Source organism: Cygnus atratus, chromosome 15, assembly GCF_013377495.2.
Source record: "Cygnus atratus isolate AKBS03 ecotype Queensland, Australia chromosome 15, CAtr_DNAZoo_HiC_assembly, whole genome shotgun sequence".
In the NCBI taxonomy this organism is placed as follows: domain Eukaryota; kingdom Metazoa; phylum Chordata; class Aves; order Anseriformes; family Anatidae; genus Cygnus; species Cygnus atratus.
In genome coordinates this window covers 3,053,436-3,074,258 of record NC_066376.1, presented here as the reverse complement: position 1 = coordinate 3,074,258, position 20,823 = coordinate 3,053,436, and the positions used below count along the sequence as shown (strand labels likewise).

The following is a 20,823-nucleotide window of genomic DNA, read 5'->3' as shown; positions in this document are numbered from 1 at the left end:
AGAGCTATTCCCTGCCTCCCTCCGAATGTACTATTGTGGGAGCCCATCCTCCCTGCTGGAGGATCAAAACAGCAGCCTATTTCGGAAGCTATGGAAAGGCAAATACCACGTTAAGAGCAGCAGCTGGAATGCTAGATCACAGTATTCCTCATCTGTACTGCATTTGTTCCTCAGCCAAGGGCACCCCGCTACCACCAGCCCGGGGAAGCAGATATGAAGCTTGACCCACGAGCTCAACTAATACAGTTTTCTGAGATAATAAATACAGCTCTGGATTGAGACTTTCCAGGAAATAAAACTCTTCTGGGTACCCTGTCAAACCCTCTGGACGGCAGGAAACTTCAGCTGAGCTCCTGCCTTAAGCCACTGCCTTCAGGAGAAGTTACAGCACATCTGGAGAGAGAGTTCATATATTTCGAGATGCAGAGAATCCACAGACCCTTGGCAATATTTAGTCCAGCTGGAAATACGGAGTGTTTTTTCCTGCAGTGACTGGAAATGCTTTACCATCGCATGAGTGATGACAGAGGACTTGAAAGCAGCAGAAATGCCCAGTGCTTACTGAGCCTATGGCAACTCTAGGCTGTGTTGTGGTAAAGAAGACTTTATGTTCAACATTAGGAAAAAAAATCTAGCTACATGGACAAGAAGGCACTGGAGTAGGTTTCAAGGGAAGTTAGGAAATCCTTGTCGCTAGAAGCTTTAATAAATGAAGAACATCAAGTGATGAGACTAACTGGGGTCAAGCACAGCCCAAATCCGTTATATAAACCAAGCAAGCCAAGGCATTGAAGTGAACTACAACAAAAGCCACCCCCTCAAAAAACACTCAAGCACGGAAAGGATCAGAATCATACCTGCTAGGAAGGCATTACCTGGAGTAACTCAAGGTCTGAGGAATCCTCTTGTCCAGGTACCATTTCTGTCAGCATTTCAGACATCACTTTTGTATTCCCACGAACAATATCCAGTTCGCTGCGCAGCCGGGCAATCTATTTTGGGGTAAAAAGACAGCAAGATGCTACATAGTCCTGTGGTTTTAAGCAGATGATTTTCAAGAACTGACTTTGTGATACATCTGGTTCTGTCTGACTTAATATCTGAAGCTCTGGGTATTCTACTGGAGGGAAAAAAAAGTTAAAGGCAAAAAAACCTTTTACCCAGGAGACAGTTTTAGAAAAAGCAACAGAAAAAGAAAAGAACTTCGTAGGACTGGTCACTATCACAACAAAGCCAGACGTGCTACGCTTGTATGGAAGGGAAGTAATTGAAAACAGCAGCTAAAAACAGATTTTGGTCGCAGTATACCTTGTGTGTCTCACTCTAACAGGGGGAAAGACATACAACTTTTGAGCATGATCTTTGGCTCTAAAGTTACTATTTTTGCACAGAGAAAAGCTGATCTTATATTAGGGCATTTGCTAGGGTCTTAGGCACGCAGGCTTAAGTCCTTGTTTGAAAGACTTACAGCATCTGCAAGACATTCTGTGCCTCTGAAGGCGTGGGGCTAGTGGGAGTAACTGTTTACCTACAGCACAACTGCAGCGTCGATTGGTGGAGACTGTGAGGTTTCATAACTGCTGCCATTAGGAGGCCACATGTACAAATAACCCTAGATTTTACAGCACAATAGGAGGAAAGATTACTAAGTAGAACCAGACCTAAGAGGCAATCAAAGTCAGAAGAGTTAAAAACGAGAGTTCCTCTGCAAACTAGCTTTTAATTTGATCTGCTTAGTCTCACTCAAAAGAATAATCATCCCAATACCTGTTCAGAGTTAGCAGTGATGGGACCAGTCACATTCAGAGCTGGAGCCTGAGGAGCAGAATACGCCGTTGGAGAAGTTGACGAGTAAGAACTGGTGCTCATCCTTTGCTGAGACTGTGAATTGTGCATATTTGCTGCAGGATCAACTTCGGGAACACTCTGCCACATCAGAAAGACAAGAGTTCAAAAGCTGAATTGTGACGGCACTTGCTTTGTCAGCAACCTCAGGCCAGATATGTTCAAATATAGAACATAATTGTACCTTGTGGAAAAGGTCAGTGTAGTCATGAAAACAGACTGGCGGGCCAGCCCATATACAGACAGCTGCAACAAAAACGTATGCCTGTATTTTTTGACCCAACCCACATGCATTTAAGTCAATTTATTTTACAATAAAAGTGAGAAGAAACATAAAAACAAGAGCTAAAGATAAATAATTGTGAATAATTTGAAACTGGGAATTAAACTGCAGGCTTACAAAAGATGATGTGATAAATAGATACTGGATTTAATTGATCTTGACACAGGGATTGCAATCTTTCAGTCCTGATCATCTGCATTTACCACTTCAAAGACTCATTAACTTCTCAGGGTGAATAATCAGAAAACCTGTGATCATAAAGTTACTTACTAGCACTAGTTTTGTCAACTTTACAGACCTAACTGTTCAAGGTATAAAGACCTCATGTTACCATGGGATCAGTGGGAGATTCGGACTCTGTACACCTTTAAAAGACAGACAGGCTTTGGTTCAGGCTTATCACCAACAGAAACAAGTAGAGTACTGAGAAAATGAAGCAAATCTGAATCACATGCCCTTCTGCTCTCTATCTGAGCAAATTAGCTGCGTTTATCTGGTGGGTTTGTGGTGCGAGACAAGCGTACAAACCTCAAAACTCTTTTCAGATTGATGTTTGACTCAAGGGAGGAGATCCCATTAGTTTATCAGCCAAAATGCAGCTGCATTATGCTTCTCTTACATGCCCCTTCACTATAAAAAAGTCTTTTCAGAAGTGAGAAAATAAGCCAAATTCAGGTAAACAGGAGAAAGAAGAACAGTTACCCAACTATCTACACGTCTCTGGAAAATGCCCCTGGCATTGCAATGCTGCAGCTTACCCTCTGTGGCGTGTGGATTGGAGATAAAGCATCAAGATCTGCCATGGGAAACTCTACGCCTTTCCTCTTGAGTTCTTCATAAATATGCACTACTCCGGTTAAATCAGGGCTACTTCGAAAGGCATCAGCCCAAGCCTGGAAAACACGAGGGATTATCCATAAACCTTCCCAGTGAAGTTCCTGATACATCCTGACCTCGGGTACCAACTACAAAAGCTTTCACATATTTCAGCCTCAAAGGGAAGCTGTAATCATTAAACCTGACCTGAAAGATCCTACAAATGTTACCAAGACAGTCACGTACACACTTTATATGAATGTCACCCAGACAGAAACCCAGAGCACATTAGCTTCGTATAACCCTGCTTCATCAGAATCTATAAACGCAAGTGAAAGCCTCTTCCAAGCTCCTCTCCTTAGCACTGATTGCATGCTGATCTTTTCTTCATATTCTGTGGCCAATGACCCACCAAAAAAAGCCTGTGTGAAAGATTAAATTGATCTAGGCAAAATTTATGAAGTCACACAGCAATCCTACATAACCTTAATTTATTTTGTGAAACATCCTCATCTATCGAGGAAGAAAAAACCACAGCTGTCAAGTTTTTGTCAGTATTTTATTTGGACCAAACCTAAACATAAAGGGTTGTTTCTGAGGTTCGTATATCGTGAAACATGCAGTGCCACGAGCAGCAGAACTAATGAAGCCCGTATTCTTACAGAGCATATCCAACACTAAGACACCCCGGAGTGTCAGAAAGAGCAAGCTTAAAGGGAGAATTTCCCACAGCCAGAACACTCATAATATCTCTCCCGCTTGAGCCCTCTCGTGTCTAAAAAGACTTCAATTCATATTTGAGCTTTTCCTTCACCGGGAGCACTAAGTGTTTCTCTTCACCAGCCAGCCTCCTGTACTCATGAAGCTGTTAAGAACATAATATCTTGTAAGAGTCTACCCCCTTTCATTTTTTTTTGCTGGAAATTTGCCAGGTATTAACAATTTAGGGGAAGGAAAAACTGCAATATCATGACTCAATTAAAAATGAAGCATTCCCCCACATATGTGAGATAGAGTAGCAGCGGGCTGGCTCCAGAACTACTGAGAGACGTGTGTGGGCTCCGAACTTAATTCATTTAGTCATCCCTTTTACACCAGTTCTTTAACTATTTTTATTTTAAAAGCTGTTTTTAACCACGTTTCATATTGAAGAGGAGAGAAATCAAAGGTAGCAAAACAAGATAAGAAATAATATTAACTTTTAATGTGCATTTGTATTTTGTTCAATTCTAAGAAAGAGCATTTCCTACCCTATGTACTCAGGAGACAACCTATTATCACTTGCAAGCTAACAATTCTGGGTTTGCTTCCCAGCTTTGCTCGAGTAAATTAATGGCATCTACTGTTCTGATGCAGTGCAAGTCCAAACAGCCCCATGTGAGCCATGGAAACCAGCTCAGACTGCAATGAGGCATTCAGTTTTCTTGGAACTGACCTTCAAAACCGTCCCTAATTATCACAGAGACATTCACTGTGCAGGTACCTCTGCTCTCACACGGACTCTGCATTATCAATTTATGTCAGGAGTCATCTGAATGTTGCTTCTCCATAACGGTGCTCCCCACTTCAACTCTATTTGCAAGTAAGAGTGAAAAATGTTCGGCAAGGGATGTTTTATTTAATCGTCACTCAAAAGAAACTTAGAGGCAAAAGCCTGCTCCCTCGTTTCATGAGGCTTGCTGGCCCAGGAGGATGTACTAACGCATCCCCTGTTTCCCTGGGCATTATGGACAGAACTCACTTCATCTGCACTCCACCTTTCTAATATATTCCCTCTCCTACAACTCTTCGCCGGAGAAAGGAGACACTTTCATTTGTACTTTTCATCTGCCTGAGCTGGGGACGTTATCTGTACCACCACGTCTCTTGGAGGTCACAACCAGGACTGGGCACCATTGTCCTAAGCGCTGCCTACACACGTTGTTAGACAATCCCTGTCCCAGACAGCTTACAATTCAACGAGGCAGAAGTAATATTAGCTCTGCTTTACAGATAAGGAGCTACACAGAGAGCTTAGGAGGCTCGCCATTGTCCAAAGAAGCGTATGACAGAGGTGAGATTGAAACTGAGATCTGAGACCTTCGGAGACTTTGGGCCAGACGCTCGCAGATAGGCACTTCAGGATGCTGCTGTCTAGGCCCCACTTGGCGCTCTGTGTGCCCAAAAAGGTTAATTAAATACACTGCAAATCTGGCCTCCGAATCAGTGCCATCACAAGACCATATTTCCAGTCTCGGACACTCAAAATATGCCATGCCACTAAAGATCTCCCCAAGCTTCATCTTTGATGCCCAGCAAGGTGGCAGCTAGGTGGTGGGAACTCTGAGGTGATATGGCAGCTCTTAGCAGTGAGGAATAGAGGCCTTTGAGCAAGGTGAAGAAGGATAAGCTTTATCTAATACATGCTAATTCATATACACTGGGAAATGGGTTGGGAAAGTGAGACACAAGATGCCCAATGTCTCAAAACAGGCAAGTCTCTAGATAAGAAATTGCATGGAGCTTTATCTACTCCTGCTAGGGAAAGGCCTGGGAGTACAAGAGCTATATGGCTGAAGACTTGTGCTGTTTGTACAGCCTTTTTCCATGCTTCCAAGTCTGTGTTATTAATCCTCTCATTTCTCTTAATATTAATTCCCTGATATCAAATTGTAAAAAGCCTCCAGAAGGGGATAAATGTAATGTTAGTGGAGCAGAGCTGAGAAGAGATCAGCCCCCCTGGAACAGAGGTAACTCCAACTGCAGGGAACTTGAAAGAGCAAAGTGGTCATGACATATCAGACACTCCGGGTGCACATGTCTGTAGGGCAGATGAGACCCACCCACAGGCAACTTTCATAATTCCCAGGCTTTTTGTACCAAAAGACATTTAATTCCCGGACACGGTGAGGCTTTTAGCTCTGCTGCACTAAGTCTGCTGAGATAAAGCTATGCTTAATGCACTGAGGCAAGGACTGGGGCTTTTTGGTTATGCTATAAACACCTCCATCTTAGTTCCATTAATACCCTGCAGCCCACATAAACCCAGCACTCAGAGCAACCAACATCCTCTTAAGCAGCGTAGAAGAGCAACCAGTATGGAAACAAGAACACAACTTCTCCTTATGGGACAGCATTGGCCATCACTGCCCAGTCTCCACATGCACCAGCTCTCCCACCCAAGCTGACAGGAGCCTGAGGGCTCAGTCAGATGCGCAAGAATTACTTTTAATGATTTCATTAAGGCTTTTTTTTTTTTCTTTATAGTAGTGCAACATTGAGATCAGAGACCAGAAATAGAGGGACCCCACGTGCCCCAGTGAAATGCCCACCTTGTTTCCCCACCCAGGCTGTTTCCTCTTTGGAAATCACTTATTTAGATTGTCATGCTCTAACAATGTCCTGCCTGCATATCCAAACAACAAATAAACCAGCAGAAATTCAACTGCGTGCTTTGCCACAAAAATCTGAAGTATATTTGGAAAACTATGCTGTGTGTTTGTAAATACCATCCCCCAAGAAACATTGCAGCAGGTTTATATAATTTTAAATATGCAGTGCCTTTTAATCTCTGCTGTATGCAATAGCCTGTAGGAGCTTAGTGATAAAGCTTCCTATAATTGTGAAATTTCCTCCAGGCAGGCACCAATGTTTCCTCATGTGTTGCTAATGGCTTGTGGAATTAACATGGCTGTTTATTGTTATGCTGCACAGAAGGAAAAGTGGCAGCCAGGCCTATGCCTGAACGTCCCCGCTGCAGACAAGGATCTGACAGCACACTTTTACTGCAGAATAACCAGAGAAGGGACACCAAAAACATTTTATCTCTGATATGATCGTTTACTTTCCTGTAGCCATCTTTAAAAGGAATTCAGAATACTTAGTGAAGGAGAGAAATGGCTCTATCTTATATTCAAGGGAACAGACACAGAAAGGCAAGTGTTTTTCAACTAACAGCAAAAGCACAATTGTCTTCTAAAATTTCCTGGCCTCAGATGACAAGCCCATCACAGAAGCAGGTCTCCAGCTCCTAGATTTGCCTGTTAAATTGCAAAGCCATCCACTTATCTTTTATTAAGTCCTCTTGTTTTAGAGTAGAGTGCTCTCTCTCTAACTAGAATCCAGACGTTTCTCCCTGGATACAATTTCTATGCATGTGCATGTCTGCTCTTCCCTGCCAATCTGGATATATTGTTTGTTTTTACATGTAAAAAACTTGCTACATTTTTTAATGATGACAGCATGTTTAGCGATGCGTAGCACTGAAGCAGACAGTCCTTATTCCAGGCAGCGACATATGGAAGCAGAGACAAGCTGTGTACCTGAATCAGCGCTAGTACTTTATCCTGTACAATAGTGGGGGGATTATTCTTGGGCGAGATGATTTTCACCAGAACGCCATCTATGAAGTCACGGTTTGCCACTAAGACGTGAAAGCGATGGCCACAGTTCTTCACACAGGTCTCTAACACCTACACACACACAAAAAAAACAACATTCATTGTTGGAGCAAAGCTTGATCAAACACAGCAGCTATGTGGTTGGTTTCTGATTTTGTTTTTTGTTTGTTTTAAATCTTTTGATAGGAGAGAGAAAAGGTAGAGGAAAATTTAGTCTTATATTCTCAGTTCTTCATCTTTTTTCCCCCAATATTGCCAAAAAGCTTCCTTCTCTGCACACACATTTTCATGCAGCTCACCTATCAATAATACACCGGGCACTTTTGTGATGCACCTTTGCCTGTTTCCAAGGTAAAGACATATAAAGTTTTTTCCTCTTCTAAGCAGAACTTTCCAACTTGCACAGCTCAGCAGCTAAATACAGAGCATCACACCAAGAGCAGGTAAGATAGAGGACATCCTGTCACTGTGAGATATTACCGTGCTGTGACACTCCACCACTGTCTATGTACTGGGGCACAGCTGGATCCAGTTGCTCTGAGCTACAAGTCATGTTTTCGGGTTGGGAATTCAGGTGAATGATCTCCACTCATTCAAAACACTCCCTTGTGAATGCTCTGGCAGGTTATACTTTGACACATTTTCCCCCTGCAACCTAGCTAGAGGCACGTTCCACTTGCCATTCAACTGCCATGGAGGAACAGCTGTTGATTTTTCTCTGAAGAACATGATTAGCATGGAGATAAATCCAATGCGTCACTTCTCCTCACAGCCATGCCTAATAACCGCTGCAACTCTCTATCTGAGGACTCTGTAATTACTCTGCTACTTCAGCTACTTTCATCAGCCCTGATGACACGGACTCATTCCTGATGAATTTTGCTCTTTCCTGTGCAGTGGATAATCTCGTGGTTTGGTCCTTGGTAATCTGTCAAAATGACAATCCAGGATAGGAAATAGCAAGAAGACAGAAAGTACAGTCACGCTTCATCAGGGAGATGCAACAAGAGCCCTGTGAAAGAATCATACAGATCACCTACCCACAGCAGCATAACTCCATCTAGTTACTGCTGCTCATTCCTCAGCCCACTGCGGTGCAGAGCCTGCCCAACACCACGCTTTCTGGAGAGCTGCATTACCCAGGAAACCCCAGCTCCAGCCATCAGGAGGAAAGGTCACTGGCAAATTATCTCACACCTTAGCAGTGCTGCGCAAAGGCACAGAATACAATTTACACTTTATTGAGGGAAATTAGATCAGCATAAATTAATGAGTCTCCTACAGAGATCCACTCACAAAGGAAACTGCGCATCAGCTACTTAGGAAGCTGAAAATACGGCAAGTTCATCATCATCACTTGCAGAAATGCCCACAGCTGTTGTCCTGGAGTGGCGAAACAGTTGGACATAGGGGGATGGAAGCAGAAGAGAAAGCCCCAAAGGTTACGGACCCATTTGGGCTACTTAACTTTTCTCAGTCAGTACTTGGGGTGGATAAGAGCCCAGACAAAAACAGAAATCAATTGAGTCAGGAAAATGCTATGCAAAGCTTCCAGTAACTCTCATCAAGGAAGCGAGGAGGCAGTTGGAGGGAAAAGGGCAGAGCAGTGACTGTTAAAGCAAAGAGTGCGTACATACAAGAGAGTCCCAGGAAAAACAAAATGACCAAAGAAAAGGGATCTGCTCTTCAGAGGCATTCCAGCCTGCCTCCACTCACCGTCAGAGCCAGCATGACCTCTCTGTAATTTTTGTTTCCATTCAGCCTCTTCTTCAGTGCTCGAATGGCATCCTTTGGGCTGAAGGAGAAACACATCTTGTTAAACAGACAGCTCACACACACTTTTCACAGCCATCAGTTCCCCTGCAAACTCCAAGCACAGCTTTTCTGATGCTGAAGGAGATGTATCAGAGAAGCTCTCTATTTAAATGGCTCAAGTTAATAACATTGCCACACCGAGAAGAGATACACCTGCTGAAAACAAGAACCCCAGAAGCACAAACTTGGTACCCAATCCAACAAGATGTTTTTCATGCCAGCCCTCCCAAGCAGAGACCTAGCTCAGAGTGTGCTGAGTCTCACAGTAGTTCTCTGAAATGCGTAAGGAACAGGAGAATCAAACAACTCGTATGCAAACTATGAGCACCTGCCCCAGACTCACTGCACCTCCTCACGTGCTGAATACAACACGAGAGATGACCGTTCATGGACCTTTTAAAGCAGGCTGAAACAGAGCATACCCTTCTTCTGTCTCGTTGATAATGTCACAGATCTCCATGTTAAGTGTCCAGTCTTCACTCTGCAGAGAGCCATCTGTGGCCTTTTCTGTAAGGAAAAAAATAAAAATCTTTTCACATCTTCCTGATTAGGTAATTCAGTCCATCTTCAGTTACTCTGAGCTGAAACTACGCAGTAAAAGAAATACAGAAAAAGAAAAAAAAAATCCCACCTTTCCCCACTGACTCTAAGTGATGTCAAACCTTCCCTCCTGGTTTAGGGATCAGCACAGAGGTTTCCAGACACAATCAGTTTTCCCACATGCTCACTACCTTCAGCCCATCTATGCGGGCTGTTCTTCAGATTCCTGAATTCCTGGGAGAATAGGAAAACGCCAGCTAATTCCAATTTAAACTTTTCAGATGCTGTGCTGTGATTTGGCCTGTAATGAGGAAGGAAAATCTCCCCCGCATCGACCAGACCTCCTCCCTGGCTTAACACATCATACCTCCACCTGGATCAACGGGAAAGAGAGCGACTTGGAGACAGAACTCGGTGAAACCTGGAATTTCAGTGGGAGAGACCCACCAGCACATTTAGCACACGACAGTTCAGGTCACAACACCAACCACGGGCACCCCTTTTTGCCTGGGACTCTTCACTCCTGTACCATGGTCCCTCGCTGTCAGCTTGCCATGGGGCTGGGCACTGCGTCCCTCTGTCCCATGCCGTGTCCCCATTCCCCTCTCCACGGCGGGGCCGTGTATGATCCGCCTGCCTCCCCAGCTCCCAGCTGCATCCTCCCTGCTCTCACGGCAGGTAAGTCGCCCGGGCATCGCACTTAATTCTAGGGGAAGGCTGACCTGCGGCACTGTGACGGTGGCAGACGCCAACTGTTGGGAGTTCAATTTATAGACGACTGCACGAGTAGCGCAACCGTAACTTCAAGTAGTCAGTTGACAAGAACTATTTCCTCCTTGGGATTTCCTTCTAAATCAATATATTTCTGTCGGGTGGTGCCTAGAACATCCCCTGAATTCTTCACACTTCTCGCTGGCAGCATTCAAACCCGATCTGCAAATAGAAATGCTATAAAGCATGCCTGTGGCCCCAGAGACCTAAAAAAGGGGAGCTTTAACCTAAAAAGGACCTTCTCTTCCAAACTAGTCTGGGTTTTCTACAGATGCCTGGTATCCAATTAAGGCAAACAAAAGCTTTTTTTCCCCTCTCTAATGTAAAATAAGCCAAAAAAAAGCTTCTAAACATTTAAAGTCAGAAACAAAGCCGCAGGTACCATCTTCTCCAACCACCCTTCTGTCTTCCCATCGGATCCCAATCTGTCCCCAGCGCAAGGCAGATTTTGTTTTAGAGCGCCAGGCTCCGAGGACTTCACACATCCCTTCTTCTGTTTACCAACAATGCTTTTTCCATTAACATTTTTATCGCCGTGACTGAGGACATAGACGCCCGCAGGCCCTAATGACGGGCTGTTGTCTGGAAAGAAGACAACGTGTCTGGGTAACTCGGGTTTCGGTGACTTGTCCCCAGCAGACCAGCGGCCGGAGCAGCTCCGCCGAGGACAGCAGTGACAGCACACGCAAAATCCAAAGTGGAAGGTGCTGAAAAGAAGCCATTTATCCCCAAAACGGAGGGGAGGCCAGGGGAAAGGCCTCCGAGGGATGCTCTCCTGGCTCACCACTCGCGAGGCCGTGCTGCACGGCACGCAGCTCACCCTGCAGGGAGGCTGCGACGCTCCCCGCCGTGGCGCTGCGGCTCTGGGGCTCCTCCAGCACCTCCCGGCAGGGCTCACTCGGGCAAGAGGAACTCCCTGGGTGCAGCACGCTGCCTTTCTTCGCAGAAACAGAGCTGACAGCCTGCTCTGCTTTGGTTGTGGAGGAGCTCTTCCTGGCTACGTAAGGCTGCTCAGACAGACGGCACACGAACCCTCCCCGCAGCCGGTTAACTCCTTTGTGACAGCTGAGAGCACCGCAGCGGCAAATCTGGGTCAGGCACGCTGCAAAGGACGAGCCGCTACACATGTCCAGTGCTTGTGGGCTCCGTCGCTGGAGAAGAGACTAAAATTAGCTCCCGACTCTTGTTCCGAATTAAAAATTACCCGCCGGGAAAAGAGCTAATTTCCAAAAGGCAACTGCACGTCCTGAACCCACGCGGTCTCCCCCACACGTTATGCTAACTAAAGGAGAGAAATGCAAAAAAAAAAAAAAAAAAAAAAAGAATTAATAAAAAGGTAAGCAAACTTTCTGGGAACAGAGGGATTTCTCTGTGCCTCCCGTATCTCTGAAGGGAAATGCGAATCGAGGTCACTGGGGACCACAGGTCCTGTGCTACCCACGGCACCGCAGCAGCATCTCGGCACCTTACCGTCTCCATCACAGCGCAATTTCTAGCCGTGGAGCAGCGCCACGTACACATTTTGTCAAAATAAACCTTAACTAAATGGGCTTTACAAGACCAAGGAATGAATTGGCTGCTAGCGCAACTTTGTGCGGGATCAGCGTTTTCCACAATCATTTTTAAGAAGTGATTATAGCAGAACCAGAGACGATGAATATTGCTAAGTCGCTGCCTGATGTCAAATGCTGTCAAGAACACACAAATTCGTTAATATACTTTTAGATTAAGAAAATAAATCAAATGCCCAGCTTAAGGAATACCCTCTGTTTAAGGCGTAATCTCTCATTCTGCAACCCTCTGCTCATAAATCCTTTGCAGCTTTGGTGACCACCTTCTCCAGCAGAGCAGATGCAGCAACTTTTTTATCTCTGAATATTAAGGGGGCTTTAATGTTAACTAAAATGTTTTGCTAAGCAGCAAGGATGGCACGGAGGTGAAGGCAGATCACGTTCTACAGCAATAAAGCTTTATGTACATTACCAGAACAAAATGCAGCCAATGAAAGTGATTGATACGCGCAGCTTCGCGCAAAGATGAATTCCTGCAGCCCAGGAAACACTGAACAGCTCTGCCTGCACTCTTCCTTAAGAGAAACCCTCCCAGCAGATCTAAAACACAGTAAATTAAAAATACTCAATAACCTGTCCAGGATCTATCGGACATTTTAGAAGCCGTGCGTCCCTCTGAGGCTTTTCCTCAGCCAGCAAATAGATACGACTGACAAAATTAATCTCATTTTGGGTACCAGCGCAGAACTGTGAAGGAGTGGCATGCAAATACTGATTGCACACAATCACCAGTTCAACCTCATTAAAAGGCATCTAAATGGCACTCATTCACACCAGGGCTCTGAGATGCCACCAAAGGAATCCCAGGGCGAATCCCAGGGCGGCGCACGAAATGTTAAGTCAGACAAGGAAAAGAAAAATCCCAGCGGGAGCCCTCCCTGCCGCTCCCCTCGCCGAACCGAAGGGTTTATGGCATGGTTTTAATTGCAGAAGACAAGGGCTGGCAGCTCCCAGCCTGGGTGGCTGAGGGTGCCCTGCGCGGCTTCCCGAGGGAGCAGAGCTCCCACGCTGGGGCTGTCGCTGCTGTAGGGCCAGGAGCTGGCATCGCACAGTGCAGAGCCCCCAGCACAACAGCTGGAGATGCTCTCCGAAACGAGACGCTCTCAGTTCCCACCACGTTTCCGAAATTAAAGCCCAAGCGTTGTGGTAGGAAGGGAGACAGCCTGGCACTCCACGCCCAGCGTGCTGCAGACCTCGGACACTGCATGTGCATGCACATTAGCTTACCTCTAGTCTGCAAGGGAAAGGAGAAGGAACGTGCTTTTTTTTTTTTTTTTCATTCACACTCCCCATCTGAGATCCAGCTCTTGTGCCCACATTTCCACAGGCTGCCAAATGGCAGGATCACCGCTTCCCTGCTCGCATGGAAGTCACGTACATGCAGGTGCTGGCCAGTGGCGTTCAGCGTTCAGGGAAGGCAGCCTCAGCACACACACCCCCAGCCAAGCCTCCTCCCAAGCAGGCTGCTCCGACCTGGCAGATGTCACCACGAGGAAATCCAGACGAAGTGCCCGCGTACCTGCTACCTAACAGGCGGGGCTGCAAGACAGGAATGGACCTTTACATACAGGAAAAAAATGCAGAAATGTCACCACCCATCCGGGACCCAGCTCAAAAGCCACCTAACGAAGCAATGCTAACCCTGGATGTCCTCTTAGCAGGTACTCTCACAGCCCTTACAGACACAGTCCACCCTACTTTTGCTTCAAAATCACAGTTTAATGTTGATGACACTCTTGAAATCTCACTTTTTTTGCATACGGATGGGACAAAGCAGAAATCCTAGCTCTTCCCTTTTTCCCCCTTCCAGTACTCCTCTCTGACCATCGCACTGCGCCTGCTAAGGGAGACACCCTGAAGACGCTCATCAGGATTGCAGCTGAGCACGTTTAAGTCCCTACACATTAACTCACGTCCCACATGCACGTCTGTAAGGCCGAGACTGAAAAACGGACTGCTGGAAGCCCTGGGAACAGCTACTCGCGCTGAATGATAACAGCAGGCACGACCAGGGTGAAAATCTCTCCGAAAGGTCTATCTGGAAGTATCGATAAGCGGCCGTGGTGCTGCATCACGGTCCTGAAGAAAAAGGCAAAACTCAAACGTTGTGCTGGCTACAGATTGCATTAACCGAAAATGTGGGAGCTGTGTTTTCTGTCTGCGTATTGGAACCTCCTGAATGAACAGATCTCTGTGCTCGGAGAAATCACAGCTTTCTCTCCTGAGACTTTTCCAGATGTTGCTTCAGAGACTCTTGATTTATATGTTTGGGAAGAATTACACACAAGAAAATAACACCTCCTGTTTATGCAAGAAACACGCACCTCGATGCGCAATATTACAGAGATCCAAAAGCACAAGAGTTCTGATTTCAAATTATTCCCCTCCCCTCCAACAGCTAGGATCTGAATTTTGGTGTTCAAGAGGCATAAAACATCCTTTTTCCTTGGTCTTGGAATTTCAGAAGATTGCGGATCTGAAATCTTTGTCTTGTCTGTTAATAGTCCAGCTGCCTACCAGGGGTGCTCCAAGGCTGAAATTAGCAAATCAAAGGCTCAGATGTGTTCCAGTTAACTGCATAATATGTGACAGTGAACAGGACAAGGCACAGTATTTGCAGGCTCTTACTCCCATCCTGCTGGCTGCCACCCCTTCAGCTCAGCAGAGCTCTCTCCGAAGCGAGGTCAAACCAAAATGCTGTCAGAGAACGTGCGAAGGTCTTTCAAGACAAGAAAAGTTTTGCAGAGCAATGCAAAACACACACGCTAGCTCAACAAGGGAAGAGAAGCTCTTGAACGAGATGATAACACCTCTCCTCCCAGCTGCAGCTTAAAGAGCTGTTTTGCTGTAAAGCGTCACGATGTTTTGTGGCTGCACTTGCCTCTCTCGGATTCAACAACTCACCAACGACCGGCACGGCACCATCAATAAGACCTGGGGGAAGACCATTTATAGAGACCACGGAGACATATTTCATCTGTCCAAGCAAAATGAAGAGAACACCAAAGATCCTCGGCATTCACATGGCTCCGAGTTCAAGACATCTCACTTGGAAGACAGCGATACACCAGAATAACGCCCTTGGGTACTCCCGGGCCTCACAGTCTCTTCCTTTCTCTACCTTTGCTTTTAAGATGACAGTCACAGACACTCAGACATCGTAGCAATCAACAGGAGGGTTTTTTTCCTTTTTACCAAAAAGCTGCTATTAAAAACCAAACGTGAATCACTGAAAATTCTAGATCAAAACTCAACTCTGAAGCGACTTGCTCATAAAAACCTGCCAGTTTCTTTGTACGGAAGCACGGCTCCAATCGCATTTTTCAATTAGCCACCTCACTGCTCCAAGTCCTTTTTTTACATTCCTTATTTCACACTGCTCTGAAAATGCTGAGCTTCACACTTCCAGAGAAAAAGCCAGTCAGCTAGAACAAACGGGCTCAATCTGAACTGCAAGGCATTACAGAAAAACGTGATTTGGGTTGTACTGCTGCAGCACTGGTCACCCACTTTGACCGCTGTGATTTTTCAATTGATTTCAGTGACGCTTACATCGAAACTCTTTTGGATGAAGTCATCTATCCTCTAGTCGTTCCTTTGCCAAAGTTTCTGGGGCTGAATAAATGAATAATCATAGCCTGTAATGACTGCAGACTCTACAATAAAATAGAATAACGAGAATCTGTGGACATGGATACGTACACCCATAAAGAGTATTTAGCTCAAATGCCGTTTGAAGGCAGGGTGATAGACTGGGAACTGTCATTTTCTCCAATTAACTTTCAGATTTTCTTCTTTTTGAAGCTGCTGCCTGAATGCCAAGCTTCTCCAACCCAGCTCACACTTACCTGTAAATATGAATATGTAATATGCAATTATTGTGACTTTTTCAAGACCACGTGGAATTGTCAGTTTTGTTACAACATTCCTGTGCTTTAGATATGCTACGGAAAAGACATCGCTCAACATCCCCCAGAAATTCAGCCTCTTAGGAACAGGAATCTACAGCTGATTAACGGAGCACAGCTGCGCAGCAGTTTCAGAAGCAAAGCAAGGTGAAGGGAGTAAAACGTATTAAAGAAACATTAAGCGCTGTATAACAAAAGAGATTTTTCCTTTGTTCTCGTATCTGAGCCTCACCCGAACAAGAAGAAAACCAAAAGTGAAATCCTTATGATATTACCAGAGTAGGCAGGAGAGCATATCAGCTTGACCGGCTGGGTTTATCACATCTCATAGGTCCTGATGCATTTGCAGGCTGTAAGACCAGACTGCCCTTACAGCACTACAGCCATTGTATCGGACAGAAACGGCCCCACAGGGCAACCTGCTCCAGGCAGTGCCTGTACTCAGATGCCGTTCATCTCAGGCACAAACGAGGGTTTAGTCACAGTCCCAAAAGGCATTTGGAGTCTGGATCCCAAGCAGCTCAGTGTTTCTATACAATGAAGACTTTTATCCCGAACCCTCTCAGTGAAGCTCCCCCATCAGCAGAAATCGTTGCTGCTGACAGCACGCTTCGCTGAATGACATGTGTACGCAAGTCACTCTCTTTCCAAACAGATGGCGGAAAGAGACTACGGCTTCCTTAAAACAAAGCGAAATCCCTCGGACTTCCTCATTCTCAGCTTGAGAAAAACAACAGAAACTTCCTCCTGTGCGCCGTGCACTCATTAAAGCCTACGCGCTGACCGTGAATAGCTGTCCTCCAGGGCTAGGGCACACGGCAGCGGCTCAGCAAGCCATTTCCACGATTCACAGACACTTCTCCCTAAAATTCAGGCCACACCGCGCACTACTGCACCTCTTCCAGCAGTGACCTTGGCAAGATCCCCGTCTCAGTGCCAAGCCACGGGATGCAACGCGTGGTGCTTCTTTGCGGCTGACAAACGGGCACCTGCCCACGGCAGAAATCGATGCGTTAAAGCCTTCAATCAGGAATGGCAGAGCAGCCTTAAAGTGTGTGTTCTGTACCCACGGCTTTTAGTGGATTTGAATGCAGACGTTCACTGGGTGATGTACTGCAGGGGAGCAACAAACCCGCGGTCCTTCCTCGTGATGGTCGGTCCCCCTGCAGTGCCGTAGCGGCGTGGTGATGGCTTTGGCTGCGCTTCCACTCCTCCCGCATTACTGCGCCCGGAGTGTCCATTTTTCTTCTCTGGATGAGAGGCACAAGAGCTTAATTTAAAAGCTCGTGGATGATAAAATGTTCTCCCTCGGATTTGCCTTTTTCTGAATTAGGCTGCGACGGCTGTAACTCATCCACATGGCTCCACGTGGGAGAACTCACCAGCATGCCGCTGTTTGAACAAGTCAGTGCTCATCTGCCTACTCCTCCTCCGGCCAGGGACAGGCAGACGGCGCCGCGTACCAAAATACACCGGCATTTGGTCATTGCCACAGGCAGAACTTGGATTTTAGCCTGCCATTTGCCAAAGGATTTTTCTATTGCTTTCGTTTATCCAAGAACTTTGGATGATTGCAGGCAGCTACTTTGACAGTTCCTTAACTGAGAATCTCAAGCATTAAAACAGTGCCACACTGAAAGAATAATGCACGTTTACCAACACCAGAAATACAAAATCAGTTGAGAGCTGAGTCTTTGGCTCCCCCACACCAAAAAAATAGAGGAAGACAGGATGGATATTCCACAAATACCTAATTCGCATACCTTCATTTGTCCTAATGCCAAAAAATAACTGCTGGAAAAACTCTATTCATTTTATCAGCCTTAACTCACAAATCCGAGAGAAGGGGCAGCTGAAAGTGGCGGTTTATCTCTCAGCCTCGTTGTTAGCAAGTATGCCTCGGGGCTCCGTTGCCGCGGATTTGCTGTTTGTAACAATCACACCGAACACTGCTACGACAATTTCTTACCCAAAGTTTGCAAATTGCTTTTTAAAACATTACCGCAAAAAAAAAAAAATGCAGAAAAACCGATACCGTGCATGCAACGTAGATGAAGGTCTGTGACAGTAAGACGCTCCCAGGAGGTGAGAGAGAGGACGAGGGATATCCTACGCGCCAGGAGAGTTTTACCACCCAGGGCTGCAGGCAGCGCCGTGTTACAGTTCGAAATCCCAGCGGCACACAGAGCGAGGAGCTGTCCTGGTCTGTGACCAGCTGCCCCGTTCGGGACTTCAGCGGCACCCAGCAATTACAGGTGAGACTGAAAACAAAGTCTACGGCAAGTTATGGATGATCAGTGTGTCAGGGAGCTATATTTGAAATCTATCAGCTCTTGATGGCTAATTTTGTACTACATGAGTAAAGCAAGTTCTAATAACTCACTTGGGACTTCACTACAGTACTTACAAGCTACGTGCTTTTCATATTCATAAAACAAAACTAATTGCCTTTCATGGATGAAATGGTCGAAGAATTTTTAATCCACGTCAGCTGCAAACTCTAAAAATCCAACCCCATATATTTAAAACTCCCCCTCCCACCCACGCACTTGTAACACGTTGTTTGCTGCAAACAAACTCTACGGCAAAGATAATCCATCAGGCGCCCACATTACAATTCTTTTTCTCTTTTTACAGGTTCCTCCTGAAGTCAATTGCCTGCATTCTCACACGTGCTTAAAATAAACCGAAGACGCTAATTACATTTAGTGAGGGGGAAAAAAGGCAAAATCTTCCAATCCTACAACAACAGCAGTTACAGGAACAACTTTACTCCTTAACGGCAGCACGCCACGGCAGATTTTTTTTTTTTTTTTAAAGTAAATATTCAGAGGAGATAATTAAAATGTGTTACGAACGGAACTAACCACATCTCGCAGCGGGACCACTCCGCGTGCGCGTCCCCACACCCAGCACCCCTCTACCCACAGCTCCGGAGGTGCGAGCTGCGTCCGCTGCAAGCCCACGGTTATCCCACGAGCAGAGGGGAACTAGACGGTGAGAAGCCGGCAGCTTTCGAGGGCCGACAGCTCACGTTTGCTGGTGTGAAACGCTTCAGCTTGCTTTTCGATTTTGCAGCCTTCCTTCACGCTGCTCCGCGAGACGACAGCAGGCCTGCGCGAGAGGCAGCCAGCTCCTACCCCATTCAAATCCTCCCGAACCTCCACGGCTTGAAGAGCGGTGCCTGGAATACACTAAGCGTTTTCTCTGCGGGAAGCGAGGAGAGCTGGCTTGCTTTCTGCTAGGTAGAAAGGGGGTAGCAGGGGTAGCTGCTGCCAGCGCTGCCGTCCCTTGCCAGCTGCCCCCTCCGACAAGCCAAGCTCCATATTCCCGCACGAGCTTGGAGGCAAAACGCTTCCAAGCGACCTGCTCAGGAAACCCGAGTGCAAATCAGGCAACGACAGACACTAACAAGATACATGTGCCCCATTCTGTCTTGTATGGGCTGAGAAAAGGGGGTTTCTTGGTGTCTAATAACCCCATAAAAATTCTGCTCCGTTCCTACAGCCCCATTACTTCTGTGTCACTGCCGTAGATAAGCCTGAAAAAGACTGATAATAGAGAACGTAAATACCAGGAGCGTACATCAAGCGTGCCCGTTTCTAAAACTGTCGTTTTTACCTTCCCATCAGTCCCCCTTCACCCACCTCTGCGATCTAGCCACGCAACTGTAAATTCCTTAGGTCAGAAACCATCCCAATACCTTTCAGGTTGCATTGTAGTCACCTCTAGTACGTGACAGTGCGGTGCTGTGAGATAAAAACAACGTAAATGTATCAGAGAACCACAGTGTACTTTTGGAAAATCACTGCATTGGCCCTTGGACAAGTAAAATTCGAATGGGAAGACAGGTTTTGAGCATGGCATACGTGGCTTGTTTATTGTGTGAGCATCCATGATTGGCAGGAACCTGCCAGGGAGCAGCTCTCCCATCTCCTGCTTACAGCCTGCTCCTCATCAGTGCTGGAGGAAGCCACAGGACACGGAATAACACATACAAAACCTACCACAGCCTTCCTGCAATGCCCAGGGCCAGGGAACCACGCGAGCATCACTGCTTCTGCTTGGGGCATCCGTGGGAACCAGCATCGCCAGCTCCTGCTCTCCTGCTGGGCGTTCCCCGCCGTTTTGGGGTGAATCAAGCTTTTCTCAACTTCCCCAGGGTTTTGCGCTCACGGACACTGCGTGCGGCCTCTCTCTTCCCGGCGGGTTGCTCCCCGAGCAACCAACAGAGGCGAACTGGTGCCGTTTGGGAGGGCGAGGTGCGACACGTGCTGAGCCGGCTCTCTCCCAGCGAGCATCAACGGCCGGGCGCTGGGTCTGCACGCCAGCACGCTGAGGTCTGCCCTAAGGGCTGCTACACGTGAAATACCTCGCTAGCTGCGGCACGACTCACCCCACGGCCTTTAAGGAAGCTGGCAGGAAGAAGGATTTTCTCCCCACTCGGTGGCTACGCCAGGTTACGGGCATAGGTGGGGATTTTGAGTTGTAGTGGCAAAAGCCCCGCACGTGAACAAGCTGCAGGGGCAGAAACCCCCCCCCCCCGACCCGAATGCTGACCCATTTGGGTTGTTTGCTGAACTTTAATCACTTTCCAAGTCTGACAGCTGCTCAAACTTAATTGCTCATTACGCTTGTAAATAAAAACTGATCTCACCCGCTGCTTGGCCAACCACCTCCCAGTTGCCATAACAACTCCTTGCCTAATAAGTGATTTCAGATTTACCAGTATTTGTACTCGCGGAAAATTTCACAAAGGTGTGAGATCGCTCTTTTCACAGAAATACCCTTCTAATTAGAAGAACCGAAAATCAGTCGAGAAAGGGCAGCTCAGAGATAGTAATAAAAAAAAAAAAAAGCAAGCTGTTTATTACAACGGCTTGAACATGAGATAA

General features: G+C 46.4%; 1 protein-coding gene across 4 annotated transcripts in view; it reads right to left on the bottom strand.

Annotated features, from left to right (window-relative positions):
- Positions 1-20,823, bottom strand: part of TOM1L2 (target of myb1 like 2 membrane trafficking protein) — a 54,474-nt gene that overhangs the window by 25,659 nt on the left and 7,992 nt on the right. For 2 of the 4 annotated variants that reach the window (XM_035563355.2, XM_035563352.2), the window contains exons 2-7: positions 9,561-9,645; positions 9,040-9,118; positions 7,246-7,395; positions 2,887-3,021; positions 1,768-1,926; positions 876-992 (exon numbers count right to left, since the gene is read on the bottom strand). In XM_035563355.2, the coding sequence (XP_035419248.1) occupies positions 876-992; positions 1,768-1,926; positions 2,887-3,021; positions 7,246-7,395; positions 9,040-9,118; positions 9,561-9,645 (725 nt within the window). Of the gene's footprint in view, positions 1-875; positions 993-1,767; positions 1,927-2,886; positions 3,022-7,245; positions 7,396-9,039; positions 9,119-9,560; positions 9,646-10,400; positions 10,547-11,269; positions 11,601-20,823 lie in introns of those variants that run through there. The other 2 variants (XM_050713838.1, XM_035563356.2) reach the window with 2 other exon arrangements.